Here is a 23,440-nt window from a genome sequence, read left to right on the forward strand (position 1 = left end):
TCCCCAAAATTTAGCCCCCCCCCCCCTTCCCAAAAAAAAAAAAAAAAAAAAAAAAAAAAGCTTCTCGGAGTTGGGGAAGTGCTTTTCTAAGCATTACATCCACTTTTGATTAAGGGGCATTCATTCTGCACCTCCTTCAGTTTTGATACCACAAAAGCTACTCTCTGAATTTGACTAGTGCATCTCATCTCAGTTATTTAGGCTCTTTCAATAAGACATGTGTTCCAGGAATGAGTATGTAAACTCAGGATTGATTGAGTTTAAGTATCCATTAACCTTAAATGTCGAGTATCGTTGGAGGGGCTTGTGTAGCTATTTGCTTATGTGGTTGGATTTGGTCAGGTGGGAGAACTTCACGACCCATTTATTTTCACATAGAAGAATATTTTCAGTATCACATCAGATTCAGATAAAACCCACTCTTCTCTCTGCATGGGTTCGCAGAGTATGTCAGTGTTAACTTTGCAACTTCAGTGATTCTCTGGCATATTTTGATATTCTCTGCCACTGGTTGCTGTTTATGAGAATGCCTTATTTCTGAATACAAGTGTTAGAGTGATAGTTTCCTTTCCAGAGCTAAAGTCATTATACTTTCTTTCCCAGGATGTTTGTGTGAAAGGGAATAGGAAAAGAAAACGAATTTCCCTGTGAAGTCAGTTGCCCGGCTGCAGCACGCCTCTTTGGGGGTCTGTTGCATGCTGGCTTCAGCTGCTTCTCTTGGAGGCATGGCCAGCAGAGTGAATAGCTTGCTTAGGTCCTCCACACTTGGACTGTCTCATTTTGTTTGTTCCTAAAGGAAAACACTAAAGCATTTATTGAGATACAATAAATGCAGAAATGGCAAAGGCAGAAGATCTCGAGATGCTTTGTTCCTGATTTAGGTTTTCAGAGATAGTGGGTTTGAAAGCAAGCATGTTTGGATGGCACTAACAATGTATGGAAAATACCTCTTGCTGGACAAAATGAATGTTTCCAAAAGGCTGTTTTCATCTCAAGAACCTACAGTGACAGCCTGTTTGCTTAGCCTACTGTATTGAGTAACTTATCTTTTAAGGCTGTGTAAATTTTTAAAAATTATTTTTTTCAATTACAATTGACATTTAATATTATATTAGTTTCAAGTATTCAGCATTCTGGTTAGACATTTATATAATTTACAAACTGATCCCCCCTGAAAATCTAGTACCCACCTGGCACCATACTTAGTTATTACAATGTTATTGATATATTTTCGATGCTGTACTTTATACACCTATGACTTTTTTTTTTAACTGCCGATTTGTACTTCTTAATCTCTTCATCTTTTTCACCCAGCCCCCAACTCCCCTACCCTCCTCCCATCTGGCAACCATCAGTTTGTTTTTTGTATCTGTGAGTCTGTTTCTGTTTTGTTTGTTTGTTTATTCTGTTTTTAGATTCCATATATAAGTGAAATCATATGGCATTTGTCTTTCTCTGACTTATTTCACTTAGCATAATACCCTTTAGGTCAATTCATGTCACAAATGGTAAGATTTCATTCTTTTTTTTTTTAATGGCCAAGTAATATTCCATTGTATATAAGGCTGTGTAATTTAAGGCAGTATAGCCTTGTGATTGAGAGTGTAAGCTCTAGAAGCAGCAGCCTGGGTTCATAATACTAGATCTAACACATAGCTGTGTGATGTTTGGTCTACTTGCTTAGCCTCTCTGTGCTTGCTTTTACATTGGGGAAATGTACATAACAATAGTACCTACTAAGCAGAAATATAGTTAAGATAAACGACCTAGTTTACACATGTTTTTCCCAAATAATTGTTAATCTTTTTAACTCTCAAATGTGTCCCAGTTTGGATAATAAATTATTTTGTCACTCTTGTGAATACTAAATGAATTTACATGTGTAAAATTCTTAGTGTATATTAAGTGCCTAGTGAGTGTTAGCTGGTTTATTATTTTAGGGGCTTCCCTTATCTTCCCTGTAGCTGCCATCAGGGACAGCGATTTAATCAAATACTCTTTTTACTGAACTTCCTTGCACCTGGAATGTTTTCATTATGTTCCTCCTCATGCTGTTCATGGTTTATGAACCAGCGCAAGCACCACCTGTTATTTACTCATGAAATATTTTCTTTCCCAAATAAAAGTCTCATCATAATGCCCTCTTGATTGTCTAGCTTATGTGTGAGAGGGAGGGCAGAAAGAAATAATTTATTACTCATCAGTATGTGCCAGGCAGGGAGTTAGGCTCCGCAAATACAACAGAGGGCAAAAGCCGTCAATGTTCAATCCCTCATGGAGCTTCTAGCTTGGAGGTGGAGAAGATGTTAATCAAATCACATAAATGTGAAATTACAGTCGTGGCAAGTGCTATAGATTGATTGTAGTTCTTTTGGACAAGAAAGGACATCTTGAAGAAATTGCTTTGAGCTGTGACCTGAAGGCAGAGTATAAGAGATATCTAGGCCAGGAGAGGAGATGAGTATCACAGACAGAAGGTAGAACCTGAGCAAAGGACTCACTCCCGGTAGGAGGGAGTGTGTTCAGGGAACTGAGGGGAGGGTGATGTGGTTGGTTGGGCGTAGAGTGCAGGGAGTGGTGTGCGATGAGGCCAGATGGAAAGGTAAGGGCCTTGCGGATCATGGTTAGGATTTGGGTTTTTAGCTAACAAGTGGCAAGTCACTGAGCATTTTAAGGTGAGGATTGACATAATCACATTAGCCTTTTGAAAGGCTATAATGTAGAAAGAGAATTGTAAGGGTTCAGGGGACCGGATTTGAAGAGAAGCCAATTGAAGTGGTCCGGAAAAGACATACTAGTAGCTTTAACTGAAGTTGTTGCATTGTAGGTGTTCTGAAGTAGATGCATTTGAGAGAAATTTGTAACGTAACAATGACAAGATTCGTTGATGATAGGTTGAAAGAGAAAAGAGGCACTAAAGATGCTGCTTTTAGGTGTCCGGCTTGATAACAGAATGGGCAGGGACACCAGTCACCAAGAGAAACCATCTAGAAGAGGGACTAATATGAGGCCAGAGTGCGCCTTTGGTTTGGACACGTCGAGGTACCTTGGAGATATCCAAGAGGAGACCTCAGGTGGGCAGCTTTCACAGGCCTTTAGCTCTGCAGGAGAATTTTGGTAGACATGTATATATGTGGATCACTTGTGTGTGCATGGTACCTGCAGGCTGATGGACATGTCTGAGATTGATTAGGATGAAATTAGAGGATGAAAAACAAGGGCTATGGACAGCACCCTGAAGAACTCCTACCATGGCTGGCCTGGTCCTGGCGGTGTAGGAGCAGCTAGATAGACCCAGGAGAGGACATTGCAGGAGAGCCAAAGGAAAAGAGCCTTTCCAGAAGGAGAGTGTGTGGTCACCCTTTAGATGATGGATAGTCAGATGATAATGAGGATGAAAACTCTAGTGCAGGGGTCCCCTGGCCACACAGCAGGAGGTAAGCAGTGGACAAGCAAGCGACGCTTCACCTGTATTTACAGCCGCTCCCCAGCGCGAGCTTCACTGCCTCAGCTCCGGTCTCTGGTGCCAGAAAGGTTGAAGACTGCTGCTCTGGTGGATCTGATACAGAAACTGCTTTAGTGGGAGTTGTTTCAGTGAATATGATAGCCACGGTCCTTGTCAGTTAGTGAGGTGACACAAATGAATAGATAACAATAACGGGATTGATGAGGCCAGTGTACAGGCAGAATGAGGAACAATAAGAGGCCGGACTTTGTCTGGGTCCAAGAGGCCTGCTGGAGGTGCCTGAGGCCTTGAGGGTTAGTAGAGGTTAGGGAGACCAGGGGGAAGGGATGGGTTCCAACTAGATGGGTTCCAGCGACTGGAGCAGTATTTTGAGGTGGCTGGAGCACACAGGAGTGGTGGAGATGCAGGGCTGGAGAAGCTGAGGGGCAGTCAGGACATGAAAGTCTCTGTCATCTTTGAAATGGAATGATGGACAGCGAATCGTACTTTAAATGGTGAATTGTATGATGCATGAATTAATCTCAATAAAGCTGTTTTTAAAAAAGGTGGTGGAATGTCACATGCTGGCTGGCTTCGTTGGAGGATGAACTGGAAGGCAGGCAAAAAAAACCCAAAACAATTTTATAGTCACAGAGACCAGTGAGAAGGCAGTTAGTCATATTAATCTGTGTCAAAAATGATGGTGGCTTGAAATACACAATTTACTTTCAGTTGGAGTCATGGATAAATTTTAAAGATACAGGCATACTCACTTTCATTGCACCTCCCAATTGTTGCTAAATCGAAGGCAGGGCCTTCCGCCATCAAAAAGAGTATGAATCACTTTATTGAGATACTAGCTTTTTTGAGGTGTTCTGGAATGGAATCCACGATATCTGCGAGGTATGCCTGTATTCAGGTTGTGATTGGTAAACTGAAAGAGCTGAGTAAAATGCCCTGTGTGTGGTTGGGCATTTGACAAATGTAACTTTCTTGCTGTGGTTGAATGAGGAAGTTAATTGGACTGCATTTAGTGGAGAGTCACATGTCCTGCAGAATCTGATTTGAGCCATGGAGATGATTAGAACTCAAGGATTGGAAACTGAGGAGGGAGGGGCAAGTTTTTATGGATAAGTGAATTTTACATGATCTAAGAGAAGATAGTCAGTTTTACATGATTAATCGTGCAATAGGATTCTCCCAGGTAGATAAGTTCTTGAGGGTAGGGATGATGTTGGTTATGTTATATCTCGCATAGCACAACATACTATGAGTATTATCTACTGTAGCAGATAATAAGACTATATTATTTATTTAAGAATCTGTATTGATATTTTACATTTGTAAAGAACTTCACAATCTGTAAGTATATTTACATATGGCATACTTAATAACTTAATTCTCACAGCAACTCTGTGAAGTAGATAGTTACTGTTTTTATTTTACAGCAGTGAAACTGTTTCAGAGCGGTAGAGTGGTTTGCCCAAGGCACATGGCACTGCCAGCAACTTGGAGCTTGGCTTCTCAGTCCAATATTCTTACAGTTGTATCATGGGCCCAAACCTCCTGGGACTGCTTAAATGGTGACAGGAAGTGGTTTTCTTAAATGAGATTTGGTCCCAGAGCATGACCAAAATTTTAGTACTTTATCTGAATTGGTTCTGATAAGTTGGTGAGAAGTGTTTGTGGGTGGTGGTCAGCTTCATTTTGAAGAGGCAAATGATGTTTGTAGAGGTTGAAGTACCGGAAGTAATGAAGAATGGCTTTGTGCCAGTGACTCTGTTGAAGATTAAAACAAAAGTAAGCCAGCTGACCAAATTTATCAATGAAGATAAAATGATGAAGTACAGTCTGATAAATCTGGAAACTAGTGAGAAGAATATACTGTTTTAATGGGTCCTAGGGGTACTGCTTTTAGAAGTGGGTAATTTGCAAATCTTTTGAATGCCCTGTCCACTCAAGCATGAGTAATTCATGTTTTTGTAGGTTTTTAAAATTTTTACCAGAAAAACTATTTACACTCACTTCCTTGGTGATCTCACTCAATCTTATGTCCTTCAAAACTAAATTAAAAACAAATTGTATCTTCAGCCTGGAGTTCTGCCTACTTAAAAATCTTTATGTAAATTTTATAGGCTTCTTAAATTTAACAAATTCATCCCTGAGCGCCTAATCTTTCCCCCAAAACTTGTATAATATCACCGTCATCCATCCAGTTGCTCATGTCAGAATCCTTGGAGTTCTTCTTGATTCCTTTGTCACACCGTACCTCCCAGTTGTCAGCACATCCTGTTTGACTCTTATCTTAAAAATAAGAAAGTAAGACTTACACTGCTACTCCTCTAGCCTGTTGCAGCTACCGTCACCTCTCACCTGAGTTATTGAAATGAGCCTCCTTCCTCACCAGTCTTCATGCTGCATCCCTTCAGATTTTTTCCTCAGTAGCCGGAGTTATCTTAAACAGAGGTCAGATCATGTCTTTTTCTGCTACTCGGATCCCTGCAGTGGCTGAAGTGTCATTCTAGTCACTCCAGGACACGAGTAAAGGCCATAGACCTTACCCTGGCCTGTAAAGCTCGGCAGGGTCCAGACCCCCTTTACCTCTCTGAACTCATCTCTGACCACTCTCCCTCTTCCTGATGTCACTCTAGCCCCTCTGGCGTACTGTGTCTTGAGTGTGTCTGGCTCACTCCTGCCTCTGGACATGTGCTCCTGCTTTTTCCCCTGTGCTGCAGTGGTCTCCCTTCATATGTCCTCTTGGCTTCCTCTCTAACCCTCTTAGGGGCAAAGTCATCTTAGTGAGGTGAGGCCTTCTTTGGCTATAATTTAAAATTGCAGTCTGCCCACACTCCCTAGCCCCACAGAATTCTCCATTTAAGATATTTTCATATTATATGTATATAAAATATAGTATAGTTCTGTTCAATGTCATTTTATTGTAACGATGAGATGCCATAGGAACTTAATTCTTGTTTACATCCGTTAGCCTATAGTAAAATTAGTTTCATGGTATATCATTTTCCTGCAGGTCCAAGAACCTATTGAAGATGTTAAGTGAGGGTTTAACTTTATTATCTTTTTGTTAATGGTCTTTCCCCACTCCCTAGAAATCAGCTTCACGAGGGCAGGGAAATTTATATGTGTGTGATTCTCTGCTGTTTTCCTCATACCTAGAGCAGTAACTGATGTACAGTAGGCACTCAGTAGACGTAGGTTTAATGAATAGAAGATTGTTGTGACTTTGAAATGTGTTCTAGATTAGATTTTCTTTTATTTGTTAATTTAAGTTTATTTAATCTTATACCGTGTTTCCTGTTTAACTGGGTTGTTGAACAGTGGATCAACAGAGATACTTTCAGTATTTCTCTCTCTTTTACTGGAGAAAACTATCTTCTTTGTCAGAGGCAGAGGGCAAAGTGAGTTTCCTAAATCCATCTGTCCAAATTATCAGCATGGATACGTGTGGGAAAAGTTGGCACCTATGAAGAACTGTTGACTCTGGCAGCACAGATTATAACCTGAAGAGCAGGTTCTACAGGTCAAATGGGGTTGGTTCACTTTTGGAAGAACTGCCTGAGAGTCAATGGCTGTGTGGCCTTGTGCAGATAGATGAGCTCTTCTTAGTTTTTCTTCTTTAGTCTTTAAAGCAGGGATGGTGACTCCTGTCTGGATCACTTTACTGACTTGTTGAGAAAGAGGATCAAATGAGATCATGGCAGAGACCTGCTTTATAATAAGCTCCTTGTTTTAAAGATGCTGTCTGCTTTGTAGATCATTTCTAGTAAATTGAAGTGACAGCTACCCTTCTCAGTGTCACAATACTGTTGTATGGTGGTCATTGTATAATGAAGCTCAGAAAAATTATAATTACTATAATAAATGCAGAGGAAAAATATGTATCCCCACGAGCTATGTATTAGAGCCAAATGTAAATGGTAATTGGATTGACTTTTGCTTTGGGTTATCAGTGTTCTTAGTTATCTGAAAGTTGGACACACACACACACACACACACACACACACGCAGACATTTTGTTGATGCCTTCTGTGTTTCTTGAATTTTTCTTTTTGGCTCACTCTTCACAGAAACAACTTAGCTTTTTTTGGTAAATAGAAACATAGTATATGATTTTGTAGGGAGTACTGTTGAATGCACAATTAGGACTTACTTTTTCATTTTGAGTGCTAAAATAGTATCTTTACACAATTTTCTGGAGCATATTTCTTGTAAACACTAGAGCGAATGGTCCTTTTGTTAATCAGACGTACGTCTGTCCTGAACTACATCCAAGAGGTTTTAAGCCTAAGCTCTTCTTCTTTTAGATTCCAAGTAGACCTGGGTCTGTTTTCAGTGTCAGAGGAATGTTTTAACAACTGTGTTAGCTGATAATTTTCTTTTTTGCATGATCGACTTGTTCATGCTCTAAACTTAAGCCCAGTGGAGAAAATAATGTCTCTTTCCGTATATTGAATTGCTAACACCAGTGGCCTACAGGGATTTTGGAGTTTATTACTGTCTGTTTAGCAGATGATTCAGAAGTATCGCAAGCACTAGAATAATTTTTGATTTTCGTGAAATACTTTAGAAAATTGAAATCCTATCTGAAAGCATATTTCCTACGTAGAAGGAAGTAATCTTGGTTTGTGCTACACGTCTGTCTCCCAATGGTTGTCGTTAACTTTTTTACTTTCCTGAAAGCTTAAGGATATTTGAAATGCTTATGAGGAGGTCTTTTCTGGTATCAGGTTTGAACTATGAGCTTTGAAGAAAATATGTGATCATTTTTATGGTTTTGGCATAACCAATGATAATTTCCTCTGCTTCTGAGGCATATAATTGCAAACTGATTTGTTTGTTGTTGTCAAAGTAAAAAGGACCATTCTTTTGTTTGTTTGTATGTGTTGTTTCCTATCTGGTCCTAGTAGCATGAGAAACAGATGGTTCTCATATTGATGAGTTGTTTCCTTTTTTTGCATTAGAGCATTGAGGGCAAGGACCATGAGTTGTCCCCTTGTATGTTTAGTTCTGAACACCTGGCACATAGATAGTGTTTGGTACAGATTGTTGAACAAATTAGATGAGATATCGGGGACGATGATAAAAGATAAATTACTGGTTATTATGACTGTTCCAAAATGGAATTGGAAAAAGAACAGTTTTTTTCCTCCTATAAAATTTTTATTAGCTTTGTGTTGGGTTGGAGTTTGAGATTCACTCTTGCCATTTTAATCTCTTAACAACTTCACACTTTCCTTGTTGGGTTTGGTTCTAGGGAGGAGTTTATTAGGAAAATTGTTAATAGTGGAAATTTAAAAGATTGTAAAAACCACCTAATATTCCCTAAAGATGGAACGTTGTTTTTGGAACCTGTTATGTTTTGTTAAGGCAGAGATAATATATCATTAGAGAAACCATTTTTCCTGGAAAATAACTAGGATAGTAGACTTAGATGTGAACAAATAATAATCAAAGGCAGAAAAATCTTGCTTTGGAATTGTCACTTTTGAGTCAACTCTTTTTAAAGATATTAAATTAAAATATAGGTAACATAGAATATTATATTAGTTTCAGGTGTACACTTGTTCTTCAATAGTTGAGTCAATTCTTATGTTTATTCTTGAGAGGAGCTCTGAAAATTCGAAAAAGTGGCTAGAAAGAGTCTTCAGAAGATAATAACACGATGAGACATCCTGAGACATTTTCTAAGGCATTTTCTATGTCCAAATTATCATTTTTTGGATGAAAATAATTTTTACTACAATTTTGTTCCTTTTTAAATTAATTTTACGGTTATTTCCTTTTGTATAATTGTACCTATTATATGTTTCTACTAGGGTACACTTTTTTCTTTAAAAAGGAGAAAATGGTGTACAGAAGGTATAGTTTATTTTTACACATGAAGACATTTTTCATTATTGATGTGGTAGCAAATCTTAAACCATATGCTAGCTGAGGTCAAAAACTATATATATATAATTTTTTATCACTTGTACTTTCTTTCCTATGGCTTGTGAGAAATTTTTAGGGCTAAAGTGTGAGTAAGAGATCCATTTTAAGTAAGATTATTTTAAGAAGAAAATATGAGAAAGTGATAAAGTAAAATTAATTTTTCTCTCTTTTTTTTCCTCTCCTAGCATTTTTGAAACGTCGGGGTTGTTGGAGTGGTTAGATTTTCCCTGGAATTGAGTGAGAAATTCAGAAGACTGAAGCCCAGGCTTACTGTCTACCTTTCACGGAGGCCTAGCCGTGAGAGGACAGAAGAAGGCACGTGGCGAATCATGACAGCTGACAAAGACAAAGACAAAGACAAAGAGAAGGACAGGGACCGAGACCGGGACCGAGAGAGAGATAAAAGAGAGAAAGCAAGAGAGAGCGAGAGTTCAAGGCCACGCCGGAGCTGTACCTTGGAAGGAGGGGCCAAAAATTATGCTGAGAGTGATCACAGTGAAGATGAGGACAATGACAACAATAGTGCCACCACAGAGGAATCCACAAAGAAGAACAAAAAGAAACCACCAAAAAAAAAATCTCGTTATGAAAGGACAGACACTGGCGAGATAACGTCCTACATCACTGAGGACGATGTTGTCTACAGACCTGGAGGTGAGGGGCATTGCATTTGGGTCATTACAGTGTTTGTGGTGGAGAAACAATGTCATTATTTAGATACCTCTTCACCTGTCGAGGAAGGTGTGGGACTCGGAGGAGTAATGGTAGTTTGGGTGGACAGACTCAAAGGTAGTGAGCATGCTGGCCCACTTTTGGCCAGTTGGATTTATTCTCACTTCTTGCCTGTGTCTGCCTCAACATGGCCTTCTCTCCTGGTTTGTTGTGCATTTGTCAGTTCTTGTTTTCTCATGTTGCTACTTCTCTCCCCTCACCATCTGCTCAGTAGTTTTAATCTTTTGACTTCCTTTTTTTTTTTTTTTTTTTTCAAATTAGGATGCAGTGACTCTGGTGGGACAAGTAAACCTTGAGATTTTTGGAAACAGGACGCTTTACATTGGGTTCCAGGAGTAACATGGCTGGAGAGACATTTTAATGGCCTTCAGACCCAGATTTATTTCCTCCAGCACCTCCTTTTCTAAAGAATTGAGCTTCAGGCTCTCTAATCAAAGACAATAGGTGAAGCCAACTAGACTGCTTTGTTTTTCAGAAAATATACTAGGTCATTCAGTGTACTGAGATGTATAGCACTGTGCAAAGAGAGGCAGATCCAGCTTTTGAATAAGATGACAGGGGACAGTGATTCAGAACCTGTTGAACACCAGCAAAACCTTCCTTTTTCATTTAATATATTTTATGTATTACGATAACTTTTCTTACAGAAGTCAGTAGAACTAAAATAATTTTGTTTTAATTCATAGAATGCTGAGGAATGACATGAATTTCATATGAGCTGTAATTAACAGATTAAAAGCCTCCCAGATTGATATTTTTCCATGAAAGGGAGTTAAGGATATTGTTATGTCATTGACCTGATACAGTTCTTTTTTCACTGAGGAGTACTGCACCTGTTCTGAACTTCACATAAAGTACCGATTCCGCTCCCCCCATATAGGAATCAGTTTTGAATTTCAAGAGGTAATCAGTATTAGAACTTACACAGATAAAGTATGCACAACTACAACTTCTCAGTTGATGATTGAGAAGATAGTTATGTGACAAAATGATCAAAGTTGAGGTTGCAGAGAGATTAGAACTCAGCTGCAGAGATCGAGTAGGTTACAGTACTGTCAGTGTCTGACTCAGACTCAGACTCAGACGCTGGAAGGGAAGGATTTCTCAGCCACTGAAGAATAGCTCATTATAGAGTCACCCCATATTGCTTGCAATGGACCTATGTAGTTCTAGACCATGAGAAAGGAAGAGAATGTGCTAACTCCTTTAGGAATAGATTATAGCATGATAACCTAAAGATCTCATTTGTCACCTTTTCTGTTGATACATAATTCAACATGGTAATGTGATCATTTGGATCGTTGTCGGAAGGCCAGCTGCCCTGTGCAGTATTGAATGCCAGCCTTTCTCAGGGCAACGCTTCTCCTGTGTCAGTGGTGATACTTTCCTAAAATATATGTAGTCAGATACGTGTGGGAAATGCTGCACATACTGTCCCGCTCTTGAACAATTCGTAATTAATGACTGAGAAGTCCTGCAGTTACGGAAACCTCTTTAACAATAAAAAGTACCCTGCCGTTTTTCCCATTTATGGTACTATAACGCCCTGTTTCTTCTGATTATGTCCTTAAGAAAAACCAGTTTTGAGAAAACTAGTTTGGGAACTATTGCATATTCATATTGAACCTTCTACTGTAACATTCCCCAGCCTTTGTGGCACCAGGGACCCGTGCTATGAGAACTAACGCCCAATGATCTGAGGTGGAGCTGAGGCGGTGATGCTGGTGCTGGGGAGCAGCTGCAGATACAGATGAAGCTTTGCTCGCTGGCCCACTGCTCACCTCCTGCTGTGCGGCCCAGTTCCTAACAGGGTACTGGCTGCAGACCAGTACCAGTACCATGGACTGGAAAGCCTTCCTGCTTGATGTTTAGAAGAATATCTGGAGGGATGTTGCTAAGGGCTTATTTACAGACCAGTAGGTTCTTAAACTGTTTTGAGAAGAACTGAGAACCCTTGTGAAATGTGAAAAAAGAGGTGCTTTCTCTGGATGCTAAATATGTATAAGGGATCTGTGGAAACCAAAATGGTTTGAAAATTTTTTGGCATTCGGAGCATGACCACCTCATGTGAGACACCCCTTGTGCTTGGGTGGGTGATATTGCTGTGGCATGGGGTTTATACCCTGCCAGGTCCAGTGGATGTTTAACTCTTTGGTAAGGAGACTGTCTTTGACTTTCTCAGTGGTTTCTTTTCTTTTGGGGGGATGCATTTGAAGTTAAATAACTTGGTTGCCTTTTCCAAAAAGCTTCTTTCTAAATGGAGGACTGTTAAATATTGCTTATTTTTTAGGTTTACCTAAATTGAAGAATTAGAAGTAGGGTACTCTGATTAGATTCCCAGATGGGACTTCATTTCTTTTTTTCTCTTTGTCTTTTTTTTCTGGTCTTTTTCTTTCTTGGTGCAGAGTATTACAATAACATCTTTTGTTAGTGATGAAAACCATTATCCTCATTCAATTGCAGAGATTCAATATGCTTAGTTGTATCTTAATGTTTAGATAGGAACTCTATGGGACATCATAAAGGATTTCTTCAGTGTATTATTATTTGTTGAATGGTAGATCTTTTATGCTCATTTGTTTCTTTCAGATATAAAGCACAGATTAAATTTTTTTTCGGTTTGTACTCTTCTGAATTGGTTTTAATACTCAGATTAAGTGTGAACTACAAAATAATGACATTTCCCAAAATGTCATTAACAGTGGGCCCAGCAGTAAGTGATACTGCAAGGATAAACATAGACAATTATATGACTATACTTCCATATCCTAGGGGAATAGGTCTATAATCAGATTATTCGGTCTGAGAAGAATGAGTTTTTATTGACAAATTGGGTATTATTTAGTTAGGATCTGTCACTAGCTAAGATTTAGCCGTATACATGTCACAACCAACTCCTTTTGACCTAGATCCTTATCTTTGGAGCTATCTTTGTTTTTGTCCATAGAAGCTTAGCATAATGGACTTTTAGTTAGTTATACTCCCCATATTACCTTCTGCCTCAGGACCTTTGCACTTGCTGTTGCTGTTAGCTAGTAAACTCCCTCCCTCATACACACACAGACATACTTCCTTAACCCTGTCCTTTCTTCAGCTCTTTCATTCCAGTGTGGTTGCCTTTCCTCTCCCAGGTTACCCACATTTCCTTAATAGATACCGTCACGTCATGGTGTTATGTATCTTTTCGTCTAGCACTTATAACAGTAATAACTTAACTACATTTTTCTGTTATTATTTTAAGAGTAGTATCTCCATAAAAACAGCAACTCTGTTTTTTGCTTTTCACTGTATTCCTGGGATCTCTGACAATAGTGTACACATAGTGTGCATTCCATGATATTTGTTGAATAAATAAATTTCTAAAAACTTTTAAAAAATCTGTTGACTGATTAATGATGTCAGAATTAGAATAATGCTTCTGGAAGTCTATCTTGAATCATTTATTTCCCAATGAATGATTTAAGAGACTTGTTCTAAAATAACAAAACAGAACAAACTTTGTGGGGCTCTATTATATATTGCCCCATGTCTAATCTAACTTCTTTGTTGTCTATCAACCGTTACTCTACTTTTGAGATGACTGTCACAGTAACAAATTGATTTATTACACAGCTGTATGCAGCCAGATTTTCCTTTGGGGCTTCTTTAGCATAGCATATTGATTTCTAAAGTTTGCTGTGGGTAGCATATTAATTTCTTTCCACTGTTTTCTTTTTTTCTCTAGCTTTATTGTGATATATTTGTTAAAAACATTGTTTAAGATGTGCAGTTTAGTGCTTTTATATATGTACATGTTGCAAAATGATTACCACAAGCATCCATACGCTCACATAGTTCGTTTTTTCTTATGTAGTAAGAACTTTTAAGATCTTTCTTAACTTTCTAATATACAACTCAGTATTGCTGATTATAGTAACCAAGCTGTACTTACATCCGCAGAACAGAACAGAACAGAACGTATTCATCTTGTAACTGGAAGTTTGTATCCTTTGACCACCTTTACTCATTTCTTTCCTCCCGCAACCTCTAATCTGTTTTCTGTTTTTATGAGTTTGGTTTATTTTAGATTCCACCTATAAGTGATATTATACAGTATTGTCTTTCTCTCTCTGACTTTTTAACTTAGCATAATGCCCTCAGGGTTCATTTGTGTTGTTACAAATGGCAGAATTTCCTTTTTTTTTTTTTTTAAATGGCTGAATGATGATATTCCATTGTATATATAGCACATTTTCTTTATTCATTCATCCCTTGATGGATATATGAGTTGTTTCCCTGTCTTGACTATTGTAAATAATGCTGCAATGGACGTAGGGATGCAGATATCTCTTTAGGATAGTGATTTCATTTCCTTCAGCTATATACCCAGAGGTGGGACTTCCAGGGTCATATGATAGTTATATTTTTAGTTTTTTTGAGGAACTTTCATACTGTTTTCCATAGTGGCTGTACCAGTTTACACTTTCACCGACAGTGTGTCCACTATTTTCTTTTAGATACTATGACTCCTTTATTCCTGATCAGGTAAAACTCAAAAAATTAAATTCAAATTATTGAGAGGTATTTTTTTATTTTGGCATATCAGTTTTGCTTGCTATTGTTATAAAGAAACATGTTCTTTAAAAAGTGCCTGTTAAGCTGGTTCTTCATTTCTTGTATTCTCTTATAGCAACTGATAAATTGACTTTCCCATTTACCCTAGATAATATTCCTAGAATAACAAATCTCCCTCCATCACATACAAGAGGGGGAAAAATATCAAGGTTCAGGATTTTCGAGTTTGTTATCTCCACGTGCCTTCTATATTTATGAACAAAGTGTGAAATTTTACATGAAGATAAATTTTATATATAAAAGACAAAGAACTTTTAAGTTTGTGATTTATGCTATCTTGGGTGAAATAAAACATTTCTCCTTTTTATTTGCAAATTTTTCTCATTATTGTTAGGAATTAAGGACTAAATTGAAAAAGGACCTTGAAGCTAGAATTGATTATACATTGAACATTGAGGTGTTTATTTCTTTTGATGCAAATGGAATTTAAGCTGGAAAAAATCCAAAGTAAACAAAATGAAACCTGGGGATCTAGTTCGAATTAAAATGGAATACACACACACACACACACACACACACACACACACACACACACAATTGAAGTTAAAATTGTAGATTGTTTAACAAAGCATAATGTTGAGTTGAACACAAAAGAGTATAATGCTATATGGTTCCTTTTATAGAAAATTTAAAAACAGCATGCAGGGGACTCTCAGGGGTCTGGTCTTGTTCTGTTTTGTGGTGACAGTGCTGGTTACATGGGTTTGTTTATTTTGTTAGAATTTATCATACTTTGCACTTTTCTGAATGTGTGTTATATACTAATGGAAATTTTACTGGAAAAAGTAAAAACCTGATACTGTTTTCTTAATGGATAGTTTTCCTTTGATTCGAGTTCCTATTTAAAGAGGGGAGGGAGTCTCCAGCATGTTAACTTGTCTGCACATTTAGCTGCTGCTGTTTCACTGACGGGTTGGTTTCTGACCTGCTAAGAAGCTGAGTTTGGTTTCAAACTCTTGATTTTCTGAGTAATTAAAAGCTTATCTATGACAATCACTCAGACAAACATTCCCTTTTTAAAATAAAGCAAAACAAAACTCTGACATTTGCTGTTTCAGGACACAAATTTTTGGCGGGGGGGGAGAAATAAAAGCTCATTTGATCTGTAACTTTTTATCCATATCTCTTATAACTTAGAAGAATTTTAGTTCAGTGTGCAAGTGCAGATGTCTTCTTGAGGCATTCTTATTTTGGGGTGGGGCACAACTTTTTTTAAAAATAATTTTTAATTTTCAATTACAGTTGACACACAATATTATATTAAGTTCACATGTACAGCGTGTTGATAAGATATCTGTATAACTTACAAGGTGATCACCCGGATAAATCTAGTACCCATCTGGCACCATACATAATTATTAAAATATCATGGACTATATTCCTTATGTTATACTTTCCTGCCCCATGACCATTTTGTAACTACCAATTTGTACTTCTTAATCTCTTCCTCTCTTTCACCTGGCCCCCTTACTCTCCTGCCATCTTACAGCCATCAGTTGTGCTTTGCGTCTATGAATCTGTTTCTGTTTTGTTTATTTTTTCTTTAGATTCCACATATAAGTGAAATCAAACAGCATTCGTCTTTCTCTTTGTCTCTTGTTATATAGCCTTTGTTTAAAAGTCTATTTTGTGTGGTATAAGTATTGCTACCCCAGCTTTTTTTTGATTTCCATTTTCATGAAATATCTTTTTCCATTCCTTTACTTTCAATCTGTGTATGTCTTTCAATCTGAAATGAGTCTCTTGTAGGCAGCATATGAAGGGTCTTGTTTTCTTGTCTGTTCAGTCACCTTATGTCTTTTGATTGGAGCATTTAATCTACTTATATTTAAAGTAGTTATATGTAGTTATTACCATTTTTTATTCATATTTTTAATCTTTTATTTTCTTCTTAAAGAAGTCTCTTTAACATTTCTTGTAATACTGGCTTGGTGGTGATGGACTCCTTTAGCTTTCTCTTGTCTGGGAAGCTCTTTATTCTTCACCTCTTAATGATCACTTTGCTGGGTATAGTCATCTTGGATATAAGTTCTTGCTTTTTATCACTTTGACTATTTTGTGTCAATCCCTTTTGACCTGCAGAGTTTCTGTTGAGAAATCATTTGACAGTCTTGCGGGAGCTCCTTGTAAGTAACGAACTGCTCTTCTAATGCAGCTTTTAAGATTCTCTCTTTGTGTTTAACCTGTGGCATTTTAATTATGATGCCTCTTGAGCCCCCTCTTTGGGTTCATCTTGTTTGGGACTCTTGGTGCTTCCTGGACTTATATGTCTATTTCCTTCACCAGATTAAAGAAGTTTTCTGTCATTATTTCTTCAAGTATATTTTTAATTTCTTGCTCTGTCTCTTTTCCTCCTGGTACCCCTATGATGCAAATGTTGGTAAACTTGTTGTCCCAGAGGTAGGACACAACTTTTTCTGATAATTGCAAAATTTTCTTTGTATAACAAGAAACATGAATTCTGGCATAAAGAGACCTTTAGGCCTTGGTTGAGTTAAAGTGGTTTGACATGTGTTACAAGTTCATTTGCACTTAATAAACCTAATACTAATCTGCTTAAAGCCTTTCAGTGGATCCCTTTACCAGTAGGATCAAGTCCAAAATCTTCACTTGGCACACCAGACTTTCTATGATGTAATTGCATGTCTGCACAGTCGTCTTTTCGACCTTACTTTTATTTGGGAGGGAGCACAGCGAGGCAGTGTATTAGTTTGTTGGCGCCAATATAACAAAGTACCACAAACTGAGTGCCTTAAACAACAGAAATATATTGTCTCATTCTATAGGATAGAGGTTTCAGATCAAGGTGTTGGCAGGGCCGTGCTCCCGTGAAGGCACTAGGAAAAGATCAGTCTGTTCTAAGCCTCTACTAGCTTCTGGCAGTTCTTTGACTTGTGCTAGCATAACTGCAATCTTCACATGGCATTCTCTTTGTGTGTCTGTCTCTGCATCCAAATTTCTCCTTTTTATAATGACATTAATCATAATTGGATTAGGGCCTACCCTACTTTATAGTGGATGATGGCCCATCTCATCATAACTAATTACATCTGCAATGACCCTTTTTCTATGTAAGGTCACATTCTGAGGTACTAGGGGTTAGCATTTCAATATATGAATTTTGGGGGGATGAAGTTAAACTGATAACAAAGGGGTAATAGACTTCGTTGCCAGGTAGACTTGGGTTTGAGCGACCGAGTTTTAGTGACCACTTCAGCTCTCTTAGTTGTGTGTCCTTGGAACAGTTGTGGAAATGTATTTTTTATTTTTAATCACAGTATCGTGTACTTTTAATTGTGGATTACATTAATTTTTATTTTTTCTGTTTCATTTTATCCTTTTATGAGCCTCAAGAAATGTTTGCCTTTTAGTATATATTAGGAAGTTGTTAGGCATATGTAAAAAAAAAATTAGCACATAAAAAGTTACTATTTTATCTCTTCGAAGATAAAAGAAATGAGAAACCGATGTTCTAATGTTATTCTAACCAAAAAAAGAGAAAGTGATAGAAATTTGAATAATTAACCATGTTATTTTTTTAATTTGTAAGGAAAGGGTCATTAAGTATAGTGAAATATGTACACCAGACAGACACCTGCTGCTCCAGGCTTTGGCCACAGATCAGCATCTCATGAGAGTTGGTCAGAAAGGCAGAATCTCAGGTTCCGCCCCAGACCTACTGAATCAGAATTTTTATTTTCATAAGATTCCCAGGTAATTTAAATACATATTAAAACTTGAGAGTCACTGATCGCCTCAAGTGCTTTCCAGTCTTTTTCAAGTTAATACACAAATAGAAAATGAGAGCATGCCTTGAGGGGTATGAGGATCAGCATCCTAGCACACCTGTCACTTATTTATGGCAGACTGGGATTTAGGCACATCTAAAAAAAGGAAAAGGAAGGTGAGCTTTTAAAGGGAAAAGGGAGATAGGCTTTCATGGCTTGAGGTTTTGATGTGATACACAGCACATATAGTTCGATAGGAACAGAGGCAGCTGTACAATTAAATTCTGACCAGTCAATTGGGAAAAATTTGTATCTTCTAAAGTGTCTTATTGCAGAGGGAACTGTGCATTCGGGTGTAAATAGATAGACAGGAAGGAGTGAAGGAGTTGTCCCCATGGATGGTAAGTAACCACCGTTTCTGGAGCAGCTGCTCTTTTCCAGGACTGGGCTTGCTTTACACGTGTTGTTGTTAATCCTTGAAAAAAGTCCCTACACAACCTAGTCGTTATTCCTGTTGCACAGATGAGGAAATGAAGGCTCAGAGGTCAGAGCCACACAGTCTGTTTGTAGGATGATGATGTGAGCCTGTGAGAGTTGGTGAAAGCCGAGATATTTAAATAAAATACTGAAGATAATACAAAACCAAACCTATTTTGAAAGAAAATGAAGGGGTAGGCCTATTTCTTAGAAATGGAAATGTTGTAATTACAGTTGACCCTTGAACAAGGCTGAGGTTAGTGGTACCTACATAGTCAAAAGATCTGCACATAACTTTTGACTCCCCTAAAACTTAACTACTAATAACTTACTTTTGTCCAGAAGTCTTACCGATAACACAATCAATTAACACATATTTTATGTGTTACATGCTGCATTCTTAGAATAAAGTAAGCCAGAGGAAAGAAATGTTATTAAGAAAATCATAAGGAAAATACACTTACTGTATTTATTGAAAAAAGTCCATGCATAAGTGGATCTGTGCAGTTCAAATCCATGTTGTTCAAGGGTCAGCTGTACTTTTTCCTTTTTTTTTTCTACTCTTAAAATTAGTTACATCTTGTCTGCTTTTGAAAATTATTTCTCACTTGCTGGATAATATATACACAGATTGATTGTTAAAAAGGTAAATGCATAGCACATTACAGGAAGTGAGCTGAGTGGGAGAGGTAAATTGTTCTAGAATATTTAGGCTAATGCTGATTACTAGATGTAAACATTAACTCAGCAGCTGAAAGGGAAATACATAGTTTTTGTGATCTAATAAAAATGAACATATTGTATTTATTAAAGGTTTTTGAGTGCAAGTTGGAGAACATTGGCCACATTACACAGGAAAAATAGTTTGTTGGTAGAGTAATTCACAGAACGGATAAACACTTGACTGGGTCAAGGGCAGTGCCAATTCTTGGTTAGTGAGAACTACTGACCATTCCATCTGGGCGATGCTGCTGGAATGGATGCCATTCAGCATTTTCTTGTCCTTTGCTGTCACGCAGCTTGAGTCACAGTCCCAAAAGAGTAAATTCAGTAGGCCAGGCTTGAATTGCATGTCTGTATCTTGGATAAACAAAGACAGAAACCGTGATTTAGTGCACCCTCTAAGACTGCACATGGTAGGGCTAAGATAATTCCCCACAATGAAATTAGAGAGCTTTTTAGTAGGTGAAGTGGATGAGAAAAGGCCAGAAAAACACGTTCACTCTATACCACTTTATCAGGAGACTCACGGTATAGCATTAGATTCAGTGAGTACTTGTGACAACATATGGATATTTATAAATAGTTTGTTTTGCTATATGTGTGATAGGTAAACAGAGGAATGATGTCAATGGAATGTACAGTTTATGCTCTTTCACATGGAACTTTTCCTAGGAAGAGGAAGGAACATGCGAAGAGAGAGAGTTATATAATTCCACGGTTTAATGTATTTTAGCAGAAAAGGAAAAAGTAGGTGAGAATTAAACGTTCAATTTGGCTGTTGCACTGGAAAGAGCCTTTTCATCTCTATTTAAAATGAAATGAAAAAATGAGCACCTGCACCCTTGGGGTTTGCTCTCCACAGAGCTGCACCCCACCCACACTCTTTGACTCTGACAGTTTGCCTTACCTGCTGTGCTCACCTTCACAAAAGCTGCAAATTAACCTGTATTGTTCTGGTGCCTTCAAGCCAGCATCTTCGTTTTTATGTATTTTAAATACTCCCTAAGGTACTCTTTAGCCACTCTGGGGTGCCAGTCTGGGCTATCTTATTTCTCGAGGTATAATTATTGATTGTTCAAAAAATAGTAATATGATTTCAGAGTTGCATAGAAGCCCTTATATTTTTAGTGAACATTTTTGCTCAACTTGAGGTTTTCTCAGCAACGTATCTACATAAGAAACAGTGAACTACAATGTATTGCAAAACTGTATATTCCAAAAGAGACAGGAATGTTTTCTATGCGGCTGTTTAGAAATCACCCTGGATAATATAATGGCAAGAACATGTTCAGTGCTAATCGTTTGAAGGTATTGTTATGAGGAATTAATCGTCAGATTCAGGAATGTCGCTTTCTGGCAATCTACTCATCTGTTTCCTAGATTCCACTCTTCCACTTCTTAGCCATGCAGTCCCCAACTCCAGAAATCATTTGATCCTACTGAGGACATCCAGTCCCTGGGCCTCACCAGCTTTCCCAGTCCCTAACCCCTTCATATTCACACTTGGTTTTAATACCTTTTAGGAGCTGGGCCGTAAACACCAGTACAGGGCAGTTGACTTTAAGGACTTTCTTGGGAAGGGTCTTCAGGGCTGATATTTATATGTAGAAAGACTTTCTGAAGTTCAAATCCAAAGTTTGCTTGGGTTTAAAATGTTGGTATTCAGTTCGTTAAAGTTATAAATTGAAAGACACTTTTTTTTCAGTTCAATATGCAGATCTTATCTTTTTTATAAATTAAATACATTTTAACAATCATTTTTAAGGGATTTTTGAATTGATTGGTCTTGTTTATAAAGTAGTTCCTATATTCAACATTTAGGTTTGCTTATTAGATAAAATAATTTAATATTTGATTTGTTTCGAAGGGATCTAGTAATACAAATCTTCTCAATTACTTAAGTCTTCTTACATGAATGAAGTGAACCTAAATAAATGTCTGAGATAGTTCAGCGCTGTGTATAAACTCACCTGGGGCTTAGTCTTGACTGTATGCCGGAATCAGTTTCACACACACTGGCAGTGTAGCACAGTTTAGTCACTTTCTCCACTGGGGATAGAAGGTGTGGCAGGGTGATGGCAAGAGACAACTATGTGTCTTTGTTTCTTCATCAGTAAAATGAGGATCAGAGTATTTAACCCCAAGGGATGTAATGGGAATTAAATGAGTATACATACAAACACATACATGAGGGAGTACTTTAGAAAGGACCAGGCAAATAATAAAGTCTGAAGTGTTACTTTTTAAAATTGGAATTACAAGGCTGTTGTTCTAAGCCACATTCTTTTAACTACAAAAAGAAGAAAAATATCAAGTATATCCTGATTTTTAAAGTTAAATCCCCAAATGTTAATGCATTTTTGACTCTCAAATCTTTTTTTTTACTTAATTCTAAATCATCATAGGAATAAAGGCGCATGTCAATTTAAGGAGATGAACACCACGCCAGTTAATTGGACTTACTTAATTTATAGTCCTCCTAGGTTGAAAAGATATGTACCTAGTAAAGGAAAATATTTATAGTCACTAACTCTCCATCTTCAAAACTCCAAAGAGATGGCATGTTTAATTGACTAGTCACAGGAGTCTGCAACTGTCTCATAGTTGACTGACACCCCACCTCTCCCACCTTCCAAACATTTGTTTCAGATTTGGCTCTAAAGACTGTTGAACCTGACGGGATCCCAAGAGAATGTGTGCTTCCTCTCTAAAGATGAAAGTCTTTGACCCTGTTAGGGTCTTTTGTTCTTTCATTTTCTTAGAAATATGTGATCCTTATGGATATCTAAAATGTTCAGTGGAATGCTTGTTCACACAAGAAAAGGTATAAGAACAATGATAAAGGAAGAATGAATGATAAAGAAGTCCAAATTAGATCAGACAAATAGAAGAGATCATCTACGTGGCAGATGGATTTCGTCTCCTGTTTCAGGTGATCAAGCTGAATGTAGTATGTTTGAAAGCAGCACTCTGATTGACAGTGGTTTTTCTTGGGCACAGGTATGGGAATATTCATTCCTGATCCAGATTCACAAAATGAGCTGAGTATTTAGTACATGACAAGGAACTTGGAGATGTGACTGTAGAGGCACTCTGTTATCCTTGTGAAGATATTGGCTAACAGGTTTATTTTGTGTAATTCAGGCCAGTATGCTTGATAATAACCGCTAGAAAAATTCTTGAGCATTTTATAAATAGAAGATGTCTGAGCAAATATGTCATTATCAAATGAAAACCTATTTACATTGTAGTCTTCTGTGGTGTAGAATTTCATCATCCGTTGAGCTGCTGTATTTAGTGAGCATTTTTAGTGCAGCGGTCAACAAACTTTTTCTGTAATGGGCCTGAGAGCAAACATTTTCCGCTTTGCTGTAGACCCCAGGTCTCTGTTGCAACTACTCAGCCCCTGTGGCATGAAAGGAGCAGCAGACGAGATGTAAATGAATGGACATGGCTATAAACCAGCAAAACCCTACAGACTCTGAAATTTTAATTTCACATAATTTTCATATATCAAGAAATATTTTTTTTCTCTTTTATCCTTCCAACCATTAAAACATGTAAAAACGATTTTTTTGCTTGTGGGCCTTACAAAAACACAATGGGTCAGACCTGACCCGTAGCCATAGTGCTCTGCCCAGTCTCTGCTCTGTGGGTTTCCTGCCTTAGCCTCTAGTTCTGCCTGTTCTTAAAATCCTTAAAATTCTTTCATCATTTAGTATCATATGCTATAATTAAAAATATAATTTGCTTTACTTTGTCCAGTTAAATT

General features: G+C 37.7%; 1 protein-coding gene across 3 annotated transcripts in view; it reads left to right on the forward strand.

The window, feature by feature from the left end:
* The window catches only part of RERE (arginine-glutamic acid dipeptide repeats), a 367,252-nt gene that overhangs the window by 120,792 nt on the left and 223,020 nt on the right, over positions 1-23,440 (forward strand). For all 3 annotated transcript variants that reach the window (XM_015591356.2, XM_015591355.2, XM_015591354.2), the window contains exon 2: positions 9,580-10,048. In XM_015591356.2, the coding sequence (XP_015446842.1) occupies positions 9,724-10,048 (325 nt within the window). In that variant the 5' untranslated portion in view covers positions 9,580-9,723. The remainder of the gene's footprint in view (positions 1-9,579; positions 10,049-23,440) is intronic.

The sequence above is a fragment of the Pteropus alecto genome, unplaced genomic scaffold, assembly GCF_000325575.1.
Source record: "Pteropus alecto unplaced genomic scaffold, ASM32557v1 scaffold125, whole genome shotgun sequence".
Taxonomy (NCBI): domain Eukaryota; kingdom Metazoa; phylum Chordata; class Mammalia; order Chiroptera; family Pteropodidae; genus Pteropus; species Pteropus alecto.